Source organism: Tripterygium wilfordii, chromosome 3 (genome assembly GCF_013401445.1).
Source record: "Tripterygium wilfordii isolate XIE 37 chromosome 3, ASM1340144v1, whole genome shotgun sequence".
NCBI lineage: Eukaryota > Viridiplantae > Streptophyta > Magnoliopsida > Celastrales > Celastraceae > Tripterygium > Tripterygium wilfordii.
The window spans coordinates 13,486,090-13,512,248 of record NC_052234.1 but is presented as its reverse complement, the minus strand read 5'-3'; the positions used below and the strand labels follow the sequence as shown (position 1 = coordinate 13,512,248).

The 26,159-nt window shown below is 37.1% G+C and overlaps 6 protein-coding genes across 10 annotated transcripts; 3 read left to right on the top strand and 3 right to left on the bottom strand.

Moving 5' to 3' along the window:
• Positions 1-1,413: 1,413 nt before the first annotated feature.
• LOC119984550 (zinc finger protein 10) lies at positions 1,414-2,594 on the bottom strand. The gene is made up of 2 exons (XM_038828554.1): positions 2,544-2,594; positions 1,414-2,441 (listed from the first exon to the last, which is right to left on the bottom strand). The coding sequence occupies exon 2, from the start codon at positions 2,402-2,404 to the stop codon at positions 1,493-1,495; it is 912 nt and encodes a 303-aa protein (XP_038684482.1). The 5' UTR covers positions 2,405-2,441; positions 2,544-2,594; the 3' UTR covers positions 1,414-1,492.
• A 3,460-nt stretch (positions 2,595-6,054) lies between these two features.
• Positions 6,055-8,138, top strand: LOC119995073 (tropinone reductase homolog). Of its 2 annotated transcripts, XM_038841441.1 has the most exons (5): positions 6,055-6,259; positions 6,376-6,583; positions 7,157-7,373; positions 7,447-7,559; positions 7,658-8,138. In XM_038841441.1, exons 1-5 carry the CDS (start codon positions 6,171-6,173, stop codon positions 7,835-7,837), a joined length of 807 nt encoding a protein of 268 aa, XP_038697369.1. In that variant the 5' UTR covers positions 6,055-6,170; the 3' UTR covers positions 7,838-8,138. The 2 variants fall into 2 exon arrangements, with proteins under 2 accessions (XP_038697369.1, XP_038697370.1); XM_038841442.1 differs by lacking the exon at positions 7,447-7,559 and having other exon boundaries at positions 7,658-7,811.
• Positions 8,139-8,567: 429 nt separating this feature from the next.
• Positions 8,568-10,950, top strand: LOC119995072 (mannose-1-phosphate guanylyltransferase 1). Of its 2 annotated transcripts, none has more exons than XM_038841440.1 (5): positions 8,568-8,723; positions 9,241-9,379; positions 9,546-9,608; positions 9,724-9,963; positions 10,062-10,950. In XM_038841440.1, the coding sequence occupies exons 2-5, from the start codon at positions 9,269-9,271 to the stop codon at positions 10,731-10,733; spliced, it is 1,086 nt and encodes a 361-aa protein (XP_038697368.1). In that variant the 5' UTR covers positions 8,568-8,723; positions 9,241-9,268; the 3' UTR covers positions 10,734-10,950. The 2 variants fall into 2 exon arrangements, with proteins under 2 accessions (XP_038697368.1, XP_038697367.1); XM_038841439.1 differs by having other exon boundaries at positions 8,578-8,790.
• An 837-nt stretch (positions 10,951-11,787) lies between these two features.
• Positions 11,788-14,190, bottom strand: LOC119989357 (CASP-like protein 5B2). Of its 3 annotated transcripts, XM_038834820.1 has the most exons (4): positions 14,018-14,190; positions 13,730-13,906; positions 12,443-12,581; positions 11,788-12,180 (listed from the first exon to the last, which is right to left on the bottom strand). In XM_038834820.1, exons 2-4 carry the CDS (start codon positions 13,858-13,860, stop codon positions 11,980-11,982), a joined length of 471 nt encoding a protein of 156 aa, XP_038690748.1. In that variant the 5' UTR covers positions 13,861-13,906; positions 14,018-14,190; the 3' UTR covers positions 11,788-11,979. The 3 variants fall into 3 exon arrangements, with proteins under 3 accessions (XP_038690748.1, XP_038690742.1, XP_038690758.1); XM_038834814.1 differs by having other exon boundaries at positions 13,730-14,190; XM_038834830.1 differs by having other exon boundaries at positions 12,449-12,581; positions 13,730-14,188.
• Positions 14,191-14,896: 706 nt separating this feature from the next.
• Positions 14,897-16,186, top strand: LOC119995161 (uncharacterized protein At2g39795, mitochondrial-like). Its single transcript, XM_038841566.1, has 3 exons — positions 14,897-15,270; positions 15,420-15,736; positions 15,819-16,186. Exons 1-3 carry the CDS (start codon positions 15,010-15,012, stop codon positions 15,976-15,978), a joined length of 738 nt encoding a protein of 245 aa, XP_038697494.1. The 5' UTR covers positions 14,897-15,009; the 3' UTR covers positions 15,979-16,186.
• Positions 16,187-16,407: 221 nt separating this feature from the next.
• LOC119985286 (delta-1-pyrroline-5-carboxylate synthase-like) lies at positions 16,408-24,212 on the bottom strand. The gene is made up of 20 exons (XM_038829545.1): positions 23,841-24,212; positions 22,604-22,675; positions 22,236-22,339; positions 21,653-21,755; positions 21,318-21,479; positions 20,824-21,101; positions 20,476-20,626; positions 20,196-20,360; positions 19,994-20,071; positions 19,707-19,796; positions 19,486-19,572; positions 19,301-19,387; positions 19,122-19,218; positions 18,941-19,044; positions 18,715-18,790; positions 18,135-18,285; positions 17,968-18,036; positions 17,206-17,272; positions 17,051-17,121; positions 16,408-16,725 (listed from the first exon to the last, which is right to left on the bottom strand). The coding sequence occupies exons 1-20, from the start codon at positions 23,940-23,942 to the stop codon at positions 16,647-16,649; spliced, it is 2,193 nt and encodes a 730-aa protein (XP_038685473.1). The 5' UTR covers positions 23,943-24,212; the 3' UTR covers positions 16,408-16,646.
• Between the last annotated feature and the right edge of the window lie 1,947 nt (positions 24,213-26,159).

Here is a 26,159-nt window from a genome sequence, read left to right as displayed (position 1 = left end):
AATTATTTGTTGGGTACGACTTAAATTCCTTTCGTTACAAGTCCACTTCTCTAAGTTATTTTGGAAACCCATTAAAGTCAAGGGGGTTAGTTGGTTTCGAAATTCCATATATATGGGTATATGGCTTCTGCATAGAAAGCAACCCAGGATGATTGCACCTAGGGTTAGGGTTCAAATAGGGAATTTATAGTTTTGTACTTTATACATATATATTGTTTAAGCGTATATATAGGATTTATTATTATTACTTTTAAGAGGGTTTGGATTATTGTATACTTAATAGCTAATTGTTAAACATACAAGGGAAGAAACAAAAGGAGGGTAGATAGCTCTTGTGAAATTGTGATGTAATAATATTCCCTTTGTGATTAAATAATGGGAGTGATTCCCGGTGTTTAGGTGCCAATTTTGGAGGGATTGTGAGTAATATATATATATATATATATATATATACACATAGAGAGAGAGAGAGAGAGAGAGAGAGAGAGAGAGAGAGAGAGAGAGAGAGGAGACAAGTACAGAAGCAGATGATGGAGTTATGCGAGGGAGAGGATATAACATGCATGTCTAATGAATGATGATGTAAATAGTACAAGAGAAAAGGTAATCTATGTTGTGAGGCATTTGACTTCACATGCCCTTTGAAGACTCATCTGTTTGTTTTGTATATTTCGTGTTATGTGATGGAATGTCAGTGAGGTACTGAATGGGAAAAGGTGCTCACCATCTCCCATGCACCCTTTGTAGTTTGTAGTCAGTTTATTTTACTCCTTAAAAACTAGGCTTATATAGTTATATGCTCGTGATATCTGCTAATCTCTGTCTCTGAGAGCCATGCAGATCACAGACATTCTCATTTTAAGTATTAGACAACAAATTTTGACGTCTACAATCAGAATAGTATATTTGAATCGAAAAATGTGATCTACGTAATTTGAAAACAAGTTTTTGGTATAAATTAGAATGTAACTTACCAATATTTGATTGATTGTAAGAAGAACCAATCATAAATGTGTAGCAAGGAATAGAAAAACGGATGTATCCATTCATCAAGACAAATCAAATATATATCTATATTTTTAAAAAGAGAAAGATGGTGAAACTGTGAAAAGGCCAATCAATTGAACAAGAAAGGCGTAGGGATTATCGATCTCGATAGGTTAGATTTAAATTGCTTCCTTTGTTAATATCTACGAATTTAACCCATTCAACAAAAGAAAAATCTATATGAAAAAAAAGACAACAATTAACATCAACTACTGCCTACGCATTTTGATTGTAATATGCTTTTGTTCATGAACTTTGTGATTTCAACAAGGCTTATAAATATATCTATATATTCACGCCATCCAATTCAAAGTAAATAAAGAGGTTGTAACCTCAAACACACATCAGTGGGGATCAAAGCAGGAATACATCAAGCAAGAAAGAGCCATAGTACTATACGTTCATATATATATAGAACTCATGGTTAATCTGGATATATATATGTCTACTTTACCTTAGGAGGGTCACCGAGCCTGAGTTCAAGATCTAAGTCATCCCTGGAGGTAGGGCTAATGAAGTCACACTTATCTCCACCTTGTACATATTGCACATCAACTGCTCTTCTCTTGAGGAAAAAAGGCAATGGAGATGCATGATGATCGCTTCGCCTTCTCTTGCACCCCGCCATGTCCGCCTCCTCTTGTCCGTCCGATAAGCTGGGACAAGTTCTTCGAACAACCAAATTCAAACTCACCGACAAATCCGTCTTCAAATACTCCACCTTGCTCTTGTATCCAGATGCTTGAATTCTTGAATTTCTCTCCTTTTCAATAGTCCTTGAATCCGACCGCGGTGGAGGGGATGTTTTTGGAGACTTTGAAGGGAAAAAATTGCGTTCGCTACAATTCTCTTGAGCAAGTAGTGGAGCTGAAATTGTAGAAGGTGACGATGGTGAAGGAAGAATATTCATTGGATCAAGATTAGGGTTAGGGTTACAAACCAAAGTACAAATCTGAGATGGGTATGGAAACCCTATAGATGATGAATAATGAGAAGTACTTGGAAGGTAATTGAAATATTGGTGGTTTTGATGATTATGAGGTCGATCTTGTTGAAGAATTTCATGGTGTGGTGGATGGTCATGACTTGGAGATTGCTTTAGTCTAGCTCTGTCTCGCCTGTGGACATTCATGTGACCACCTAGAGCTTGTGCTGATCTGAATTCTCTTCTACAAAAGCTGCAAGAATAAGACCTTGGAGGCCATATACACCCTCCAAGAGGTCCAGATGCATCTTCTGCAAAAGCTTGTTCTTCCCATGAAGAATCATCGATCGCGGCGGTCGATGCTTGGAGATGTGAAGAAGTACTCAAACTTGGTTTATGCTTAGTCCACATCCAGTACCTTGCCTGCTCCATTTGAATTAAAATTTCAAAGGTAATTGAAGCTAGATATCTGCAAGCCCTAGATGGTATATGGAAGTTATAAGAGAGAGAAGAAAATTATAAGGTAATTCAAAGAGAGATGTTTCGGAAGGTGAATTGGTTGGTACTCTACCTTTGCTGCCGTTTCTTGAGCTACCCTTGTTTTGGGCTGAAATGGAGGCACTGTATATGGATTAATTATACTTTATTTTGCTTTCTCTTGTTGTGTATTGAGAGCAGGAACAATCGTTCGGACAGTGATGTGGGTCCTCATGAGAGCCTGTCTTCAGCTTTATTCGAAGGTGCTTGCGGACAAACTGACCTTCTGACTGAAATATATATCTACTTGAACAAGTCCAGTTTCAAATATGGGGCACGTTGATTCATCATCTCTGGCATATGTATTTGCCACATTAAACCACAAAATGTGATATCAGAACTTTTCCCCTACAGTGCTTTTCTGTGTGTATATATATGTGTGTTTGTGTGTGTTTCTATATTGTTTCATAAGGCATCAGTCCTAAACAGTGCACAACAAATATGCTAAGACATTGATATTGATAAAGTATATGCACGGCCCAGAGAGTCACTTGATTTGCTTAAGACAAGCAGAGACCTGTATGTGACTGTTGTGTATCACGTGAGCGGTGCTGCATAAAATTGTAAGCCAAAGTATGCTTGATGACATAAAATGTACTTGTCCACACAGTCCCATATATTCAGGTGTCATCTATGTGTCTATTGTAAATCCACACCAACAATATTATCTGTTTTGGGTTGTTCGGTTTCTGTAAATACATTAGGCCCGCACGACTTTGTTTCTCTTTAGGTCCAAACAAGTGAACTAAGCCCAACCTACTCAAGCCTAAGAAAATGTCTTGTTAGTGGTTAAGGGTGAGGTTGGTCATTATTTATAAGGCATTAGTCCCCACATCTTTCGATGTGAGACTTAACACTCCCCCGCACTTATGGATTGGGTTATGTCAGACCCAACAAGTGGAGTAGATGTCATGTCCAACTGAACTGAATTGCTCCAATATCATGTTATAAATCCAAACCCCCATACACACCGACAATATTGTTCGATTTGGGTTGTCTGATTCCCGTATATACATTGGGCCACTGAAAGCAATATCATTGTGGCCACACGCTAAGCTTTTATCCTACTTATCTTGTCCTCATGTGAGAAACTTGTGCATGTGAACACGGGCTGACAAACTTGTACGATGTCATTTCAAGCGTTGGAAGTCCAATAATATCTTGTGGTTTATCTGTATCTAATACCTATGGATTAGTTGAAAATACTGATTTTGCATTATAGAAAATGTCTTCTCATCCGATCCCCAAAGAACATACACGTATGTAACAAGAGTTTAAAGATTATACTTGGACTGGAGCTCTTGTATATATGTCAATCCTTTTAACCTTCTAGATAAATTCATTTTTTTCAATATAAAAAACGAAAGCTCATACATTCTATCTTTCCATGCAAACACAAATTGAGGATGAAGAAAATCTTTTTGCTTGCAAACTTAAATAATCTTGATTTTTCTTACAAAAGTTTGAATTTTTTTTTTTTGTTTTTAATCTTTACTGAAGGGTACATTCTCTGAATTTTCCTGAAAGTCAGTCCATATATGTAGTCAACGATAGCGAATTTATCCTAGTGTAAAAATAAAATAGTTTAATATGATGGGTCGATCTTTTTGTCTGAATCCTTTTGTTTGTTTGGATTTAGCAAAAACAGAAAGATATATTTATATGTATGTATGTATGTAAGTATGTTCTGAGAAAGTCTGTCTTCCTGCTTAGATCAATCATATACTTCCAGATTCACTCCAGTAGTTCCAAAGAATCAGACAAAGAAGATGAGACATACAGCTTAGTTACATTATCATTAATCATAATTCATAACATAGAAACTAAAATTTCTTTCTTATTAAATTAATTAATGACAGTAAGGTTGTCTTTTCCTTAGAGATTCCATAAAAAATATCTTCATCCACAACTTGTTTGATACGGAAAATTGGTATGTCTGATTACTTGTGGAAAACGTATATGTATGCGGGCACATGACGGTCCAAATTTTAAGTTCATATTGAATGTTCAAAAAGATCGACTTGTATTTTGATCTCGTATTTGATTAAAAAAAAAATACTTTACAACAACGTTATATATATATATATATGGGTATGATATGACACTCTTGGTGACCAGGAAGATATTGCAGGGGTCATCTCCCTCCCTTAATTAGAATTTTCAAATAACTCAATTATTTTTTAACATTAAAGACTGGAGAATATGCATGTTACTGTCACAATTGAAACATCAGAGTTTGTGTAAGATCTATCCTTGTAAAATACCTTGCCCAATAATTAAGCAAGATACCCTTGAAATCTTAATCAGCGGTTTGCTTAAATATGTTTGATAATCATCATGTATTTTTCCTATACCATAATATAGTTTATTATTTTGGGAAACAAGTGTCCTACAAGGTCATATCATTCAAACTTATTGTTATTATTTAAACCAAAGGAGGACAAATTTAGGTGCAACTAGTGTTTATATATATTTATAATATAATACAACAACCTTCACATAATTGATAATTATAAATATAGATTATTACAAGTAGATATCATGACCTTCCTGACCTAATCTGAAAGACATATATTAGGGTTAGTCTTTCATGCCCTACTTATGTTAACTTTTATTTTGTTTGATCTCCAATTCAAGCACGATTAGTACTTATCCTAATTTAGTTTATGTTATTAACTACCCTGATTTAGTTATTGAGATTAGGATGTTCGTTACAAGAATGTGAAGAAGTGTCCATGCAGTACTTAACCACTTAGTGATAGCTTAGCTGGTTATTTCTTCGGACTTGGGACGTAAAGAATCTCGCCCGATGTCAGGAATTCGATTTTTAACTGATTCAATTATTTTTCAAGTGGTTTGCACTGAGTCTCAGCTCAAAGTCCATGCAGTACTTAATTAGAGGTCATGCATGACTCTAATTAGACAAACTTATTTTTAGAGTTTTAATTGTCATTAGAAGACTTTGGTTCAACCATTTGACTGATTTAAATTTTCTGCTAATTAATCTAATCACAGAGAAAAGACAACAATCCATGAGGGATTTGGTTATATATCACTGTCTACTTTCTTGATTAAATTAATTAGAGAGATCAAAAGTATATGAAATAGAAAAGCAGAGACAAGCAGGATCTCCTTGTTGCTTGTAGTGATACCTTTGTTCGATTGTGATTGATAAATACAGAAAATAATAATAATGTGTTCCTTATAAATATTAAAAATGGTTTTGAAAAAAAGGAAAGTTTAAAAAAGGAAGAAAGTTATTCGGATTGGGCCTTGAACCGCTTACTTAATGTTAGAAGTGAGCCTTTTGAAGATAGAATTTAGAAAGAACCGGCCCTTTTGAGCTCTTCTAAGAACTGTAAAGGGCCTACAGGCCCAGTCATTTCAATCCACCCAGGCTAAATGTGGACCGCCCAAATAGGCAGTATTGGCCCAGTTAACGACATGTTGAAGGCCCAGTTCACCTCTACAAGAATATTCTTTTCTTTTCATAAACAAAGACAGAGACGTGGGAATCGTTATTAGCCAAGAAAGGCCGGTCTGTTTCTGTTTGATGGAGCTTTCTATGCCTAAAGATCTTTCTTAGCCGGCCAGGCATCGAGAACTTCTTGTCTACTTATAGTCATTGAAAGAAGAGTGGTTGGAGCCAGTTGGAGGAAATATGGCAGAGCAAGAGCAGCGTCGCAGGGAACAAAGATGGTCTCTGAAGGGCATGACTGCCCTTGTCACTGGTGGCACTAGAGGCATTGGGTTTCTACTCTCTCTCTCTCTCTCAATCTACCCATCTCTCATCTTTCTAGGCGATCTAACCATAAATGTCGATATTCAATTTCGTATTTTTGATTCTGCATATATGTATGTATTAGATATGCCACTGTAGAAGAGCTGGCAGGATTTGGAGCAAAAGTGCACACTTGTTCCCGTAACCAGAATCAGCTCAATGAGAGGATACAAGAATGGAAGATTAAGGGGTTTCAAGTAAGTGGTTCAGTTTGTGACCTGAATTCTAGAGACCAGAGAGAGAAGCTGATCCAGACTGTCTCTTCTGTTTTTGATGGCAAGCTCAACATTTTTGTAAGTAATTACATCCCAAATAACCAGAAACTCTACTGTTTGTCCTGGATTTTGTGCATGACTGTTGGAGCACAACCACACGGGCACCAGAAGTCCCACATCGGAAAAACAAGGGTGTTTGTGCAGGGGCGAAGCTACCCTTACCCAAGGGGCGCAGCTGACCCCCCTAAAATTTTTTTAATACCCTAATTATATACTAATTTACATAAAAGATCCCTGAATTTTCAATTTAGACCTCCTAGTTATAAAAAATCATTCTCATAGTTGAAATAAGAAGACATGTGACAATTATTTTGTACTTTCGAATGTATAATTAATAGATAATCCAAAAAAAATTCCCGGGGCAGCGGATCCCGCTTCACTTTGTCTACCCCAATATAAAATCCTTTGTCTATCAATGCAATTTTCCTCATACAAAGTCTTGGCTTCGCCCCTGTGTTTGTGTGTGGCTTTAATATACACGTGGATGAACCTCATCCACTTGTGTTCAAAAACCCGTTTTAGGCGCATATAACTTGAGCTCGCCCCCAAAATCTAACAATGACCAAATCCATCTACGTTGTCCTGTCCCAGATAAACAATGCTGCAACGGTAACACTAAAAGATTACAGAAACTATACTCAAGAGGATTATGCAATGATGATGGGTAGCAATGTTGAGTCTCCTCTTCATTTTTGTCAACTTGCATATCCTCTGTTGAAAGCTTCTGGGAATGCAAGTATTGTATTCATCTCATCCATTGGAGGCATTATCGCTCTTCCAAAAACCTCTGTTTATGCAGCAACAAAAGGTATGCTACACATCTTATGCTTCCAATGCTACACGGATCCACACCACAAAGTTCAAATCTGGGGTTTATTCAGGTGCAATAAACCAAATGACCAGGAGCTTGGCATGTGAATGGGCAAAGGACGAGATTCGCACAAACAGTGTTGCACCCTGGGGTGTCAGAACAACAATTATGAATCAAGAACGTGTAAATATCCCAGAAACAGAGACTCACTTCTCATCACAATTTGAAATCCCAGGAACAAATTCACTTGTATAAATTTTGATAAATTCATACCGTTTCAGGTTATGGATCTTGATACGGGAAAGGCTTATATGGGAGCTGTATCTCGGACTCCGATCAGCCGCAAGGCAGACCCTTGGGAGGTATCATCTCTGGTGGCATTCCTCTGTCTTCCAGCGGCTTCGTATATAACTGGGCAGATCATTTGTGTTGATGGTGGATACACGGTTTCTGGATTTTAAGCCAACTGGGTTGGGTTTTATGAATTGAAATTGGAGTTCTTGATTAAGCCAAAGCATTGTATTCCTTTAAAAAGCTTGATTTGAAAAGCATAGTCACAAATAATAGAGGCTTCTCAAAAGTGACCTTTCTCAGTTCAAGAGCGTTATTTCTCTACGAAGCTAGCTAATGGAAAATGCTGAGAATTAGTTCTGTGTAGCGGTTTTACATATAATGGATGGAGGGTGTACAGCAGAGTTTTCTTAACACAGACATCTCTGTGGGTACAGTGAAGAAGCGGCCAGAGATACAGTGGGCGCTGATTGGCATTGTATTGCCACGTCATATTTTATATCAATATATTATGTAGGTAACAGAGATAAATATCAGGTTTACCTTTTTTATATCCGATGCGAGTCTAAGCTGTGGTCTGACCAAACTGTCAATCTCACGCGCACCCACCTAACCACAAGTAAATTGGATCAAAACCTAACACATGACCGACCACAAAATATAACTCTTAATTGGTATCCAACTCACGAACTCAATTCTCGGAATGCATATTGACCTAGATAAATCCACCAACTAGCCGGTTTATTAAGTAAGATAATATTCTTTGGAATTCAAAAATTTTAAAATAATTAAAGTCCAAAGCCATGTGGCTCCTAAAGACTAAAAATTGAAACAACTAGGATTAGTCTACAGATTACAGAGTAATATATACATACATGTAAATTACTTTTAAAAAGTAATATCGTTCCACCCAGATCAAAGCAAAACTCTTCACACTCCTCACAAATCCAAACCATCATGCGCCTTTGCCCGATGCGGAAGCTACCAGCTTTTGCTTCATCTGCAGAAAGCAAACGCGGTTTCTAATTCGAAGTCAGATTTTCCATCCTGAGGCGGGTGAGTCAATATATATATAGCTATTCCTTTTGGCTCTCCGGATCGGAATTCAAAGCTAACCCATAAGGCAAGTTCTCCGCTTTTTTCTTTGTTTCTTTCTGCTTTGATCAATCACGATGTTTGCATATTTTGTTCCGGGTTTCATGATTCTACCATTTGCTTTACGTTCTGACTTACTCAAAACGATGAATTTTTCTTCGTCGAATGGAACAACCCCATTTGGCCTCTGCGTGGATTTTGCGATTCTGCAAATCGAAGGACGTGGTGGTTGTTTTTAGATCCCCTATGAGGCCAACAAGCAGTTCGTTCATAAGAGTCTGTAAATATTCCCTGTTAATGCCCTATTTGTTTTAGGACTAAGAAGAAAATGTTGATCTAGAGCCATAGATCCTTTTGTTATTCGGTATTTGATTTCATTAGCTTTACAGTGTTATGATGCATGTATTTGAATGTGGCTTTGATGGTGATTTATGTTTTGGAATAACTGGCTTGGTTTTTGTGTTGGTTTCTTCTACAGTAAAAAAAGAGGAGTTGGATTTATCACCATGAAGGCACTTATTCTTGTTGGAGGATTTGGAACGCGTTTGAGGCCACTGACCCTTAGTGTGCCAAAGCCACTGGTTGATTTTGCTAACAAACCCATGATTTTGCATCAGGTGTTACTTAATTACTTGTTTCTGATCTGTGTTATAGTGTCTTTTTGGTATTTGGTGATTATATGTTGGGAAATTTCTTGATTGTATTATTTTCTCTTAATTTTGAGGGGGTATGGCATCACCTAATATATGACGGCATCCTACTTATTTGAAATTTATAATTTAGATTGAAGCTCTGAAAGTTATTGGAGTGACTGAAGTGGTCTTGGCCATCAACTACCAACCAGAGGTAACTTCAAAATATTGTCTTTACACTGCAAAGTGCCAACCCTGTTCTTATGATGATCCTTGCAGCCTGATTTTGGATTATATTTAAGTTTATTCTCTTAATGTTTATTGAGTAGGTGATGCTGAACTTCTTAAAAGAATATGAGGAAAAGCTTGAAATAAAAATCACATGCTCTCAGGAGACTGAGCCTCTTGGCACAGCAGGTCCCTTAGCTCTAGCTAGGGATAAATTGATCGATAACTCTGGAGAACCCTTCTTTGTCCTCAATAGTGATGTTATTAGTGAATACCCACTGAAAGAAATGATTGAGTTCCACAAAAGCCATGGTGGGGAAGCTTCTATTATGGTAACCAGGGTAAATTTCATCTAGTCTCCACTCTCCATGCCATTTTTTGGAATACAATGCCGTTTTCATAATGGTAATATATTTTTGTTCTTTTTCTTTCCTTCAAGGTGGATGAACCATCAAAGTATGGTGTTGTGGTTATGGAAGAAACAGCAGGGGTGGTTGAAAAGTTTGTTGAGAAGCCAAAAATATTTGTTGGCAACAAGATCAATGCTGGAATCTACTTATTGAACCCATCTGTTATTGACCGGATTGAATTGAGGCCGACCTCAATTGAGAAAGAGGTTTTCCCTAAAATTGCTGCAGAGAAGAAGCTGTATGCTATGGTTCTGCCCGGCTTCTGGATGGACATTGGACAGCCAAAGGATTACATTACAGGCCTGAGACTGTATTTGGATTCCTTGCGGAAAAGATCCTCATCAAAATTGGCCAGTGGATCTCACATTGTTGGAAATGTTCTGGTGGATGAGAGTGCTGTCATAGGAGATGGATGTCTCATTGGACCCGATGTGGCCATTGGTCCAGGATGTGTTGTTGAATCAGGAGTTAGGCTGTCGCGTTGTACAGTAATGCGTGGGGCTAGAATTAAGAAGCATGCTTGCATCTCTAGCAGCATACTAGGATGGCATTCCACCATCGGGAGGTGGGCTCGCGTGGAGAACATGACAATCCTAGGGGAAGATGTCCACATTGGCGATGAAGTTTACAGCAATGGTGGAGTTGTCCTGCCGCACAAGGAAATAAAGTCAAGCATCTTAAAGCCCGAGATTGTGATGTGACTTACAATCCTAATACTTGTCGCTGATACAATATACATTTTCATCATTCCTTTTTTCCTTCTGTAGCATAAAAGTATTCAGTATCTTGATTGATTATATTTTTGAAGTAACACATAAAAGCAATGTTCGAGCCGCAGAGATTTTGTTGATGACTAAATACATCCCTTTTTCTTTCTTTTTTTCAGAAAGGAAGTTGTCTGTTCATCTTTTTTGAGCTTGTAGAAGGTGCAGGAATATCACATTTTGATGACATTGTTGTTCACAGATTGCTTTATGCAGTTCTTGTCAGCAACATCATTAGTAGTCCTGTTGCTGTTCTAATAATGCGAGTGGTTTTGAATTTAACTAGACCATTGACATTTACATTGGGTCAAATTATCGCACATAATTCCTATTTTCATTGTGTCTTGATTAGAATTCAAGAAATGGTTCCATTATGTGTCTGCAAAGCCATGGAACTTGATTTAGAGTGCGGTACTATGCTTGTACCATTAAAACCCCCAGTTTTACTTAATTGTTTTTACCTTTACATGGTGTTTGGAATCTGCATTTGCAAATGCAAACCTACGTTATCTCTCCGCACTAGGTCTCGATCCAGGTCTCAATTTGAGGGATCTTTCACGTGACTCGGGTTTATCAGTCAGTTGTCCACGTTACTAAAAAAAATGTTTCAAATCTGGTAAGAGTTGTGGGTCATATTCAAATGATGACGATTAATTGGCCTTGTGCAAAGTTAAAAGCAGTCTGTCCAGTAGACACCTCTTTGGCACCAAGAATGCTATATCACGGGGATTTCAATCTATAGGTTAGCTTAGAGCATGGGACAATCCAATATATGTTTAAACATAGGAGAGGGATAGATCCTTCTGCAGTTCTGCTAGTCAATGAATGATGAACTGACCTGAAAGCAACTACATTCCATTTCATTGGAACCCACGATAATAATGAAAACATATGCCCAAGTAGAACTTTTTTCAATTAACAATGATAAAAGGCTAAACAAATTCTGTGCGCAAAGCTCTCATAGTGAACATGATTGGGGATATGAAGGATGTATGCAGAACTTTTCCTCACATAATATGAAGAGAGACTGTTTTCAAGAATTGAACTCGTGCCTCTAGATTAACAAGAGAACTGTTTGAAAATAAGCTACAAAAGGTAGGAAAGATAAACATTAAAAAAAAACCATGTAACACAAAAGATACAAGTATAATTGGCGTATTGATCAGAGGAAACGTTGAGTCGTCTATACTGAGGCTAAGATCCAGAACATCACGTGAGAAGATACTGCGACAAGAACCCATGTGGTGAAAGCCAAAAATATGGAAATCTCAAACCTACTACAAGGCAGATGCATATGCTGCCTGCAAACATGCAAGTCTTTTGCATACAGGACTGCAACTCCAGCGGAAGAGCATGCAGCTGCAAGTGATAACATAGATGTAACCTGCAAGATTTCAAAATGACACATTACGCCAATCGTTGTCTAAGTTTAGCCACAAAAGGCATGTAAATCCAACAGGTACTTTTTAGTTTTTATCCATATTTTATAGATGGTAACAAGAATTATAGAAAAATGTAGTGATAGTATAGGATATACGATATGTAAAGCTAGAAAAATATACATTTCTCTTCAAGCGTACGATTTATAGATCCATAAGTCATTGCCAGAAAGTGAAAGGACACAAGTGAAGAGGCCAAGAACAAACCATTACCCAATCTCCCACAACAAACAGGCTCACTAGAACAGGATTTTGAAGGTCTCTCTTTCTCCTCAAAGCATAAACATCAAGACAGGCGAGTCCTAAGCTCCACAGCAATTGAAGCCCCATTGAGGCAATTAAATAGCTGAACAGAGAAACAAATATCATACACATAAATACACCTCAATGGATCAAAATAGACAAACAGATAAATATTGCATATCTAAGTATAATATTTTGAAGTCCCAAATGAAAGCTAGAGCTTCAGCTGAGACCAAATCAAGATTATCGGTGAGATTTGACAAAATTGAGTTCAAAGTTCAAACACAACGTGAGCAGTTAACAAGCTATTTCTTTCAATAGTAAAATCTTTAATTATGTCAAAAAACAAGAAACAAAACAAGTTGTTTCCAATGTTTAAATCTAAACATAATTTCTTGAAGAAAGGTTAGACACTTCAGCATTTTCAGAAGACAGTGCAACCACTTCCCGTGTCATCTTTGAAACCCTGCATGACCCAACTTCAAACTATTTCCTATTAACATCAGAGAACTGAAATTTTTTCAAGAGAATCCTCCATAGAAAAACTTCAACTACCATATAAAGATTGCAACATAAAAGCTTTTGACCAGCAATATGTGTCAAGAAGGCACATTCATGTTCACAAGAAATTCCCTTTTTTTTTTTTTTGCAACTTTCGGGCAGTTCTTGCATTCTCATGATTGGCTTTGCACAAATAGCACAAGAACATCCAAACTAGACATATTTATTATATTCATGCTTTGTATCTAACTTGAGTTTATAACTCTGCTCAGAATTTAGAGTTTTATTGCCCAGATGACTATCAGTCAAATCCAAGGTTACTCAACATCATGCTGATGAATGCTTTTTAGAAGAAATCTCTGCTTTACAAATGCAATTAGTAGGCATTATTGCCACATGTCCAACTGCCATGAATGGTAAAGAAAATAGATTTTCTAGTTTTAAAGTCATCTCTCAAATTTCTCCTATCTAAGCTACCACAATTTCCATATCATCTACCAACATCAGTACTTAAGCCTCTCTGATTTCAGCAACTTGGGCACACAAATTAGAACACTTACAGCTCAAACAAATAACTACATTTTATAAAGAACAAAAACTCTCCACCAAATCCAAATCAAAAAATAGGATCACTTCTACACAATCTCTTAATTGAGAATGATTATATCAATTTGGACTATGAATGTAATGAAAACTACATTTGACAAATAATTGGGGACTCAAAAGAAACATAGTATGAAGAAGAAATACCAGAAAGCAGTGAAGGTAGAGAAGCCAGTAGCAGACACCATAACTCCAATCGAAGCTGCGGCAAATGAAAACTGCCCTATCCTCAGCAATAGACCACTGACAGTTCCTGGACTCCCTATCACATCTTTCATTTCCCTCCGTTCTGCTAATTCCTCTCAAAGTGAAAAAAGAAGGGCCCTTCAACAATCCAAAGAGCCCAGATATGAGAGGAAGAAATTGAAAAGCGAGCCCTAGGTTTCAATAAGCCGCCACCTATTCAAATCTGATCAAATCCACCATTTTACATACCTACAACCAAGACAATCCATCAATGCATTAGAGGCTAAAGAAGATGAGGACACGAATTTAGGACAAAGATTTGGAGATCTTCATCGTTCCGTCGATTACAGATCCAACGAACATCACCGCATCAATGGCTTAAAGAATCCCTAACGTAATCATTCCTAGATTACCGATTAAAATGTATGGTTCGGTTGGAGGATTGTTAAATCTGTTAAATTAGCATACTTTTTTGGGAAAGTGACAGTCCTACGTGGCTTCTTCTTTATCCTTTCTTTCCTGCCTTATTTCAATCCCCGATAATTAACCGTTGATGTTTCAAATGGGGTGTCGGCCCATTAGCCCGCTCTGCCCAGTGCCCAATCACAAAGCGAGCCTGGACAATTATATCAGCCCAATTGATTGAGCCTGGGCAAAAATAGTCCGGCCCAATTTATGGTAAAGTAAACTATTCCAAGACGGCAAGACCTGCCGAAGAATAAAAAACTATTGTTCTTTATTGACAATAGTAAACTATTGTCAAGTGCTACCAGTCTACCACAACAGGAACTATTGTCCATAGCCTACATAGCCTTATGCAGCCCATATCTAAGCCCGGAAGTGTCTGCTTTTAGATTATATGAGTATATGAACTCGAGGCCCCAAGAACTGGTTTATGAAGCATATAATCTATATAAACCTGAGGGCCTAAACCCTATATCAAGCCCTTACTAACTGTAACTAAATGGATAAGCCCAGAAAATATTGGGCTCTTTCGCCCACTGACTTTTCATGGACCCTTTCTGGGCCTTACCGAGCCCATAAGTGTCTACCAGTCCCCAACCAGTTTCTGAAAATGGATCAGCCTACATTTCATCAGGCGCGTACCTAAGCCCAGAAGAGTTCACTTCGAAGCTATCGACTATAGACGATAAAAGTCTGCAAGAACCTGTTTGTGAAGCATAAACCCTAAACCCTACGTCAAGCCCGACAATACTCGAAGCCGCTGCATACCGGAGAAAATGGCCCTGAATTCGGTGGTTCGCAGACTTTGCTCATCGGTGGTTCCTCTTGCTGTGCAAGCGGTCGGGTCTCCGAGAACCTACCACCGTGCAATTTCCGCTGTTCTCAGCATTAATAAGGGCAGTCTTGGCCGCGAGGTCTGTCGGCGAGACTTTGTCCAATTTCTAGAATTCTCTACTGCCAGCGCCAAAAAACCAAGCTCCGAGGAGAGGTTGCTTCGAGTTCTTGAATCGGAGATTGAATGCACCAACGATGAGGAGGTTAGTCCTTGATTTTAGTTTTTTTTTCCTTGTGCTCTGCAAGTGATCGCTAGATTGATTGGATGATAAATATATTTAATTTCTCGGAAAATATACGTACTTCTGTGGGTTTCAAATTGCCTGGCTACCCTTTGATCATATGTAAACAGCCGGAGGATATCCCTGATGATTTCCCTTTTGAAATTGAAGACCATCCCGGAGAAAGAACTATACTGCTAAAAAGAAATTATGAAGGTGAAATCGTAACAGTTGAAGTTGACATGCTTACTGAGACCGATGGTGGTGGTGACAATGATGCTGAGGACCCAGCTAGTATTCCATTGGTTGTGAGTATTTCAAAAGGAGATGATATCTGTCTGGAAATTGGCATCACTGCTTTCGTCGATGAGATCACAATTGACAGTTTGTCGGTTAAACAGCCAGAACATTCTGAAGACGAGCTTGCGTATGAAGGGCCTGATTTCAGGTAAGTTTTTCTTGATTTATCAACTTAGAGAATGTATCCTTTCTTGTTTTCTCATGTTTCATGAACTTCTTCTCTTTTGCAGTGATTTGGATGAGAAGTTGCAGAAGGAAGTACACAGTTATCTTGAGGTCAGAGGGATCAAACCCAGCACAACCAACTACTTGTTTTCACACATGCAGAATAAAGATGGCAGAGAGTATAGGCAATGGTTGAAAAACCTCAAGAATTTCATTGAAAAGTGATTTTACTGTCATGCTGTTGTGATTTGACAAATGGATGTTGGAGACTTGAAGTTGGATTTTTCTACTGAATTGGCATACTGTTCATGTGTTTTTATTTTATTATTAGGTTTAAACTTGTATCAGGCATGGGGAGATATGAGAAGATAACTAGGTTCTCTATTTCCATTTTCCAGAACAGTCTACATATCCAGCCACTTAATTTTTTGAAGTTAATAGTTCATGCAGAACGATTTCCCAAAAAAACTTCTAGATTTGGCTATATTCGTGTCTGTATGTTCCTTTTTTTTTTTTTTTTTATAACTAAAAACGACATCATTAGACGTATGATATGGGCCTATACTCGAGTTGTTATGCCCGTGGACACACAAGTTTTCCACATTGACGACAAGATAAATTGGGTCGAGACTCAACGCATTGTCACAAAGATATTGTTCGAAAGGACCGGCATGTATACATAAAACTGTATTACTAGAATTCTTCAAAATAAAATTTATATCATCCAACATAATGTGAAAGGATATTTTGCCATGAATCACAATCAAGCAAAAAATGGGGGGCAACAATTAACGGCAGCCTAGGGCTCAAAAATATTAGGAGCTAACGCAATTGTACAATAACAAATAGTTATGGTTATGAAGGTAAGAAACTGGAATTCCACAGCACAGTCATCACTGCAGCGGCAGATTCTTGTGTGTGTAACTGACCCCGTGATCACCATCTACCACCTGACCATTTCCTCTCAAAATCCTGCATATGAACAAAGAGACGATTTAAAATCCACTCTGTGCAATTCAGAAGATCGAATATATCACCAGTGATTAATGGCATGCAATAGAGATACCCCTCAATGAATAAAAGGAAAAGGACATGGATAGAAACATTTTCAGATACCAAACTGCATGCTTCATATCTTTCTGGGACAGCTTTGAGTTATATTGTGCAGATTCACTAAGCAAAGTTAGCAATATTGAAAATGGAATCTAAAATAAAGCCACAGATATAAATCATGGCACATACATCAATCGATTCCACAGTAACCAGAGACTAGAACAAGCTTCCACAACTTCCATACCATTTTGTTGTCAACAATCCTTCAACACCCACTGGACCTCGAGCATGAATCCTGCTTGTGCTAATCCCTACCTGTCAAACCATCCAACAGAATACATCAAAAAGCTAAACAATCAATTTAAGTGCTAATACCAGGGTTCTTGCAGTTTCACATGCCTCTGCACCAAGTCCAAATCTTGCTCCATCACAGAACCGTGTACTTGCATTATGGAATACTGCAGCACTGTCAACATCAAAATTGCAATTATGTTTCAAGCCAACATTATAGAGGGATATGAGAAAACAGTTCACAGGTACAGGATGCAAATTAAAAGGCATAAAACATCAAGAACCACCTAAAATGGGACAAATATAAGGTAGAGGGTAAACTTTTTGAAGCCCAGATACTCGAGTAACCCTACATTCTAACTAAGGTGTCAGCAACACAAATCATTTGGTGCCCGGTCTACTATTATAAGTGGTTACAGTAATGAAGGCATTAATGGAGAGGTCAAAGCAGTGGGTAGGCTTTGAGACACTGAATGAGAGAGAAGACCTGAAAGCATCTTGGATACCGTAATTTGCAAAAAAGAAGAAGGTACATCTGTCAAAATTATTACGTAAGATTCACTGGAGAGAGATCCTTCAAAACACTCATATGGACCATAATATTTTGGATGGGGAATGAAATAAATGAGCACCAAAGATTTAGAATCAGGAAAGGCTGAAAATGTTGTTTCAGGCTTCCATTTTATCAGCAGAAGTGGTGCGGGTGCCCTAGACCACAAGGACGTTCTTTCGTTTTCCATGATTGATTTAAGTTTTTGGATATTCATATGCCACATATAGTTTCTGCAGACACTAAGAGGTTTTTTTCTTTATCTTTCAAGTAGGAACACCAATGCCGTAAAGATGATTTGAAATCCCGAAGTAAGCTACCTGTCAACTTGATGTAGAAACATTTCAGCGACATTACTATCTTCTGTGACAATGCAGTCAGTATGAGCACTGCAAAATAAGTGTTGGGAAAAGTGTTACAGCCCTCAATAATAGAAATTGTCCGTAAGCAGATAGAAAAGAAAGCAAAATCTGAAAGATTCAATCACCTCCCATGTTGATGTATATGTTCAATTGCAGCTTTTACATCATCCACGATTTCAATTGTACAAGCAAGTGAATTGTACTCTTGATGGAATGTACTTGCCACAGGAATATTTAACAAAACACTTGCTCTTGGTCCAGTGAGTAGGGTAACACCTACAAGATATAAATCCGTAGGGTTAAGCTACCATTCTAAGTCTAGGTTCAGCTAATCTTCATTAGCTAACAATATCTTAGGATCCACAAACACAACGAAGTAGTTGCTGAGATTTCTTGTCGTCATCAATAAATAGCAGTTGACAATATACATGTTCATAACATTGCCAAGGATCTCACGGCTTTGCAATGTCTTTCAATGTGACCATATCAGGATACATTACCATGAGTCGATTTGGACTTGATTTTAGCATTTTAGGCAAGTGTGTGCAACCAAATGCTCTATAAAACCTCATGCATGAAAATTTCAGGTTTCATTTATCCCGACTTAGCTGATAGTGCATCATCATTAAATATTGTTTAGAAACCAAATGAAAATGAACAGTATCAAAAACTTCAAAATTCTTGAAGCATCATTTACAGTCATACCTCTACTTTGGAGTTCTTCAACAAGCTCACTGAGCCCACCATTACGAGCGAAATTCTCATGTATCAGAAGTGTTTCCTGAGAACAATGTAAATAACATAACAAAGAGATCATTAGATGTCAAAATGCACAAGAAAAGTAACTCTGTAAAAATATACATAATGAATTCGCAAAAGCCAAATATTCATGGATGCACAACCCGTGGGATGAAATGGGAACTGAGATTACCATAGCATTGCAAGCAGCGGGATAATCTATCTTTGCATCCATAACAATGTGCTTTGCCATATTTATATTAGCTGATTTATCAACATAAACATGACAAATTCCATCTGGGGAGAAACAAATTTCAATTTTACAAGAAGCTCTATATTGTTGATTCTAATGTAGGTAATACACTTCATCTCACCAGCATGACCCAGCACAGGAATTTTTGTTGAATCCTTGATTTGAGAAACAAGCTTATTGCTACCTCTCGGAATCACAAGATCTATGACATCATCAAGCTGTGATAAGAAAATTTTAGTTAAAAAACATTACGACATCAAGTACCGTAAACACTCCGCAGTCTGCAAACTCAATATTCACCTTGAGCAAGTCAGGAATCTCTTCTCTTGAAGTAAATAGTCCAATAAGTTTGTCACCAACACTCTCTGGAATTGCTGAAGTGATGACCTATTTAATTCATAAAAGCTTGTTAAGCACCAAAACAATAGACAATAGTATGGTCTACTATGGTCAAGAAATCATTGCCCAGAACCTGGAAATCAAACCTTGTGCAAGATTGCATTAGATCTCTTTGCTTCTTTTCCTCCTTTCAGCAGTACACCATTTCCACTCCGGATTGCTAAAGAAACTATCTATTGAATCACTCAAAAGGAAATGGATAGTAAATGAGTAGAAGCAAAACTAAGACTTTGAATGATTAAGAAAATGAGTAAACAGACACTGAAGAAAATGGCAAGTAATAATCTCTTCCCTCTCTCTTTTTTACCTGAACAAGGGCATCAGGACGTGACTCAAAAATAATGAGGAGGACACCCAAAGGTGATGATGTTTTCTCTAAGATAAGTCCATCGGCAAGCTGGATGCAAGAAAAGTCATAAAAAAAATCAATTATATATCAGAAGCAAGGACAGTGATGGTACTCAAAGCCCCATCGACTAGGCGACTACATCCATCCAAAGAATTTCAGTTTCATTCTCTAGTATGACTGCCTATAGCATCATTGTCCTAGGCCTATGATCGTTCATGTAACAGAGTTTCAGAAGGTGTCCTGACCTCCATTCTCGTTATAACGCGACCAATTGGTTCTTCCATCGCTGCAAGCATGCGAATAGATTTTGCAAGGCCAGAAATCTGAAATAACAGTACTATGAATTCAGAAAAAGAAAAATATTTTCTAAATGCTAAAGATGGAGGTTAATAAAAGAAAATGATGCCCATTAAGAAAGGCAAACTAACTAAAATAAAGTAGTCTTGCCTTTCCAGGCTTTAGGGTCAAACGAGATACTAGAGACTTCTCGTATCCAGCTTCCTCTGCTGCCACAACATCAGCATCATTCTCAGTCTTAATCAAGCTTTCATTTGCCTCGAGGGCATCAGCTATGTCCAGCAAAATTTTAGTCCTATCTTGAGAATCTAAGCTCTGCAATTTTGGTCAGACATAATATTATTGATATTCCGACAATTACAGAATTACATAATTAAACTCTAATTTTTTGGAGAGTGATGAAGTTCTTTAGAAACATAATAGTGCCAACCTGAAGCCGCCTAGAGCACTCACGTGCTGCTACTGCCATCTCTTGTGCACTATAATCTTTAACAACATTCCATAGATGCGCATCTTGATGAAAGAGAGTCCCGATACGTTTCCCTTGAAGTACTTGTATAATGTTGTCTGTCCCTTTACCACTGTAGAAAAGTATAAATAAATTAGAGTTCAACCAGGAATAACCAAACTAGCCCGCGTTTTACTTCGACAAGATGACACTATGAGCTAAGCATTGTAGCTCGTCACTGGTTCAGTAACAGTACATAGATACAGAAAATCAGGAGTCAAAAGATAAGAAATGCACTCTGAGAAATATCTGCATGTAAGAGAAGTGTACCTTGTAATAACAACAGGGATACCAGCATAAGCTGCAGAAACAGCTGCAGAAACTTTAGCAGTCATACCCCCTCTTCCCAACCTGGACTTGTCTCCGAATGTAATTTCTTTTTCATGTTTTTCTTTGATGTATGTATGAATTAGCTTTGAATTGGGATCACTAGGAGGGCCACTATAGAGGCCCTCTACATCACTCAACAAGAAAAGAAGGTCAGCTTGTAGTTCTGTAGCCAATATTCCAGCTAGACTGTCATTATCCCAGAATATACCAGAAGAATCCTGCAATAGCAGTTGAAAACAGATTGTACAAGCATGTTAAATCATGCAGAAAAGAGAGAACAGTAAAACACACAGGTACGTTCTTGTAAACAGTATCAAAATCTCTCGGTGAGCTATATCCTTAACCCTAAGAAAGGGGAGAATGAGATTAACAATACAAATGACCCCATGTAAAAACAAAGTAAAATTTAAATTCAGAAGTAGGAAAATTTATACCTCATATGGAGCTCTGCGAGAACTAACTGCATCATTTTCATTAAAAATCGGAATAACCCTCAGAGAAAACAACGACTCGACCATTTCATAAAGTTGCTGTCTGAATTGTTTATCCCTAAATTCGTTATCAGTCACGAGAAGTTGAGATGATGTCACATCAAGCTGTATAGATAAAACCACATTAGTGCTTTTGAATGTAACCAAAATAGTATGGGAGAGCAATTTAAAAACTGAACATGGTAGCTGCAGTGAAGCATGTCTCAAGGTGAAAATAGGTAAATCCCACATCTCCATGTGCATCCAAAAATTGAGGCAGCAGAAATATTAATTGTCACCTGGCTGAACATAACATCATAAAGAGCCATCAGACTGCTCTGCCCAACAGCGGCACAGGCCTTTCCGTCAAAGTCATCTTGTGGATTTTGAAGATCAGCCAAACTGCAAAATAGGTATGGGCTCCATTCAGGCACGGAACTCTCTTTCCCATTTGTTAATTTCTCATTTTCCACGTATAGAGTAATTAAAGATGGAACAAGACAAAAACTAGTGCATATCTCTCTCACACGCACAAAGGTAATTACAAGGAAAAAATCAGCTTGCAAATCAAAACTTAGCAAGTAATCATAATGAGGTCAACACAGACCATTTTTTATTTGTCTTTTACAAGCTTCCCAAACATGCTTGAAATTTCCGGGATTTAACTTCTCTGTGCAATGGCCATATAGTTTATGTCGATGAGACAGCACAAATTATTACCTACCTATCAGCTAACACAGACTAAAAATCAATTTCCACTATTTTAGTCACCACAGAAATTAATCAAAAGAAATATGCAACTGATTCCTTGCAGAAAATTACGGCCGATAGCTTAATATTCCAAAAGGCAGTGTGTTATACAAAAGGGACTTCTAAAATAACCTGCTGTTGACCAATCTCCTGTATCGAAGCCTCTGGCGGCCAAGACCAACAGCGCCTGAAGTCACCAAAATAATTTCATATCCTTGAGTATTTAGTTCTTTAAGCTGCACGAAATTCATTCAGAAAGTAACATAATCAGCAAAAACAGAGGCCAAGCTTACAGCTCTGTGTTTAAGAACGTCTATCAAGGAGTAAAAAGAAAAGAAAGAAACACCGCTTCCTCTCATCCTACTTTTCCTTTCCTCTTAATTATTCCTTTGCTCTCTTTTCTTTCTCTTGTTAAACAAAATTAAAATTTCTGGTGAAAAAAACAAAAACTAGTATCTTTCTTGTTACTAGACAAGTAACCCATGGATAGCCCTGCATACCTGTTCACAGAGAGCTCCAAGACGGCCTAGTGCTAATCGTCCATCTGATCGAGTGACCACGGCTGTTCCAACCTTACAAAATTTAAACCATAATGAATTCAGTGAACAAACTGAATCAAAAACCATGGAGCAAAAATTCCAAAATTAGATGTAGAAAATCATAAGGTTAAGCAGGATGTCCCTTTTTCAGATACTCGGCCTCACATAGTGAAAAATCTAAGGGGATATCACACATTAAAATAAGAGTAATAATACAAATCATTTTAACCCTCAATCAATATGGTAAGTGGCATACCGATTGATTAAGAACACAGACGTAGGATTCCCTAAACATCCAAATAACAGAAAAAGCCAAATGAATACACCAATAGAATTATTGATTCAATAATCCAATTTTATATTCACTCGGGTGATATAAAATTTTCAATTCAATTTTTCCATGAAGTCAATTTCTCACGAAAATAAATGATGATATCAGAGAAAAAATAAATGAATTTTACAATCTAGCATAGGATATAACAAAGATTTGATTCGAATCTTACAACTTGTCTGATGGTACAACCAAGTGAGACAATTAAACTCCCATCATACTAAATAGATCTAAATCTAACTACAAACAACGAACTCCTTGTCTAATCTTCTTGATATGCTGCAAGTCTGCAACAACTAACACCATTCAAGATAACATCCAAAGAATTACCCTTGATGTCACTAGATAATAACCTCAATCCACATATTTGATTCTAGTTCTTCATCATAATTGATCAGTGTACTTTAAAAATATATATAATCCTAAAGTTTCTGAATGACAAAATTTTTCATAAGAATTATATGAATCAAAATCAAGCAGTTTGGGCTCCTCTCGTGTAGATGTCAGATCCAAAACTGGTAACTCTAATCACTCTAAAATAGACTCTGTAAACTCAAAGGACCTAACAAACAAACAAAAAAAGGCACCATTCACGAAGCCTGAAAAAAAGAACCAACAACAAGAGATGCCAAATCCAAAAACCAACAACGTATGAAGCCCAAGAGCCCCAAAACAAGATATTCATTGCATGTAGTTAAATTATACAATTTTCCTCCTACAATATTCAGATCCTCAAACGTCTCGGTGAGATTCAACTTTATGAAGCGTGCCGATGAAATAGTAAGGAATCAATCTTGAACTGAGTTACAAATAAAAACGCAAAAAATTGGCTGAAATCGACAAAATAAAGGCAGAAACAAAAAAAACCTTCACAATGACACGCTTAACATCCTTGACAAAAGCTCGAGTAGGATCCACAGACTCTGTCTCGAGTCTCGCCGGGTCGACTCGGCACATGCAACTCGGCATCTTGAACCAAACAGACAGAGAGAACAAGAGGAAGACGAACGTACACGTATCTGTGTAGTAGAGATAGCGAGAGAGGACTGCGTGCGTGTATGCGGATGTTAAAAAAAAAAACTGTTCACTCAATCACCACATCACATTGAGAAGAAGCGAGATTTCAAAGACGAAACGACGACGGCCCCCCGCGTCGGACAGTCACGATTCACTCGATGAGAAAGAAAAAAAACACTCAAAGCACAGGTGAAGGTCCAGGTGGTTCGTCGTGTGTGGATGGGTAGCGCCAGATATTGAATTCTAGTACGTTTCTCCAACCCCAATTATAGGATTTTTTTATTGCATTAAAATAATAATAAATTTAATCGCTTAAACCTTTTTCCTTAGTTTCCTTTGTCTCGTTCAATAATAGTTTGTTAGTACAACAGCATTTATGGGAACTCTTTTAATTATATTATTTTTTTTGAAAACCTGCCACGTATGCCACTTTTTTTACTAAAAATACTTTCCTTTTTTTTTATATGGTACAAAAACATGTTTGTTGCTGAAATGGACCATCTTGTTTTTGGAAAGAAATATTCCTGTTTTTCAAAAATGTCCATTTCTATTATTTATGAAGGGAAAGAAAATGATGTATAAGTTGCAAATATATTGTCGGTTCTAGGTTATCTCTATGGACTTTCCTACCCTTTCCCTCACGATTTTATTTTAGGAAATTATCTAGTCCTCTCCACTCGAATCCATAATCTCTTTAGTTTTGGAAAATAAGTACACAAGTTACCAAGATAGTTATGGGTTCAAGTTGAGCACGTGAGATAATTTTCTGAAATAAAACCATGAGATGAAGGTAGGAAATCGGTAGAAATACTCAAAACGAACAATATATTTGAATACAAAATACATCAACAAAATATTAAAACTAATATTTTGTTATTGATAATAACATAGTGAGTCAAAGAAGGGTAGTTGTTCAAATCTTAAAAGGGAAAATAGAGAAAAAGGTAGGTAAAAATGCTCAATCTCTTTATCCTTTTTAGATGTATTGGTGGATAAAAACAATATCAGTTACGACAGACATACATTTCTCTTTAAAATATAATTAATAAGTGTATATCACCCCATTAAATGTAATAAGAGGGTAGGTTCAATCCTCCTCATCCAATTATGGCATAAATTGACAATATTAGCATAGTATGTTTGATCATACACTATTCTCTTTGTGAAAACGTTTGAAGAAATCATAATAATTAGTTTTGAGAATCAAATGTTGGACTAATTAAAAATCATATTGTGAAGTCAATTTATCATGAAAACATACGATGAGATCAGAGAAAAAATAAATGAGATCTACAATCTAACGTATGATAAAATAAAGATTTGATTCGAATCTTTCAATTGATTTGATTGTTCTAGCCAGTCAGTGAAACAATTAAAAGTCACATCTTACTAATCATATCTAAACTTAACTACACAACAAAGGAATCCCAAGAAATAATAACAACAAACTAATGACGAGACTAGAGAAAAAAAAAATGAAATTTACAATCTAACGTATGATAAAATAAAGATTTGATTAAAATCTTTCAACTTGTTAGATTGAGTTTGACAACCTAACGTAGGACAAAATAAAGATTTGATTCGAATCTTCCAACTCTGTATGATCTTCCTAACTAGCGAAACAATTAAAGCTCTATCTTCTAATTAGATCTAAATGCAACTACAAACAACAAAAGAAACCCTCCCCAAAAACAAACAAAACCATAGGACACAATAATCAAATCATTGATTTCATAGGAAATGATCTACCAAACAGGATCATTTTTGTATAGATCAATGATTTTAAATTTGGACGATCATAAACAGCAAATGAAGAGAAGACACGTTGAAAGCAGATATACACATAATAATTTTATAAATAAAAAAGAAAAAAAAAATGCCATGTGCAATTGGAATCATTTGTATATGAAAGTACATCACCTTGACAACGATTCGCTTGGAGTTGCGGGCGAAAGCTCGGGTAGGATCCACATCCACTGAAGAAAGAGTCCATTCCAAAAGAAGACAGTGCAGTGTGCCGGTGTGGTGTCACTAGGCAGCAGGTGGTCCATATGGCTGCACGTGGCGGTTTGACTGTACCACCTATCTATATTTTATACATATACAAAAATTCTCTTATACGCATTTAAAATAAAGTATCATTATTGATTTAGAGCATGTAAAACTCAA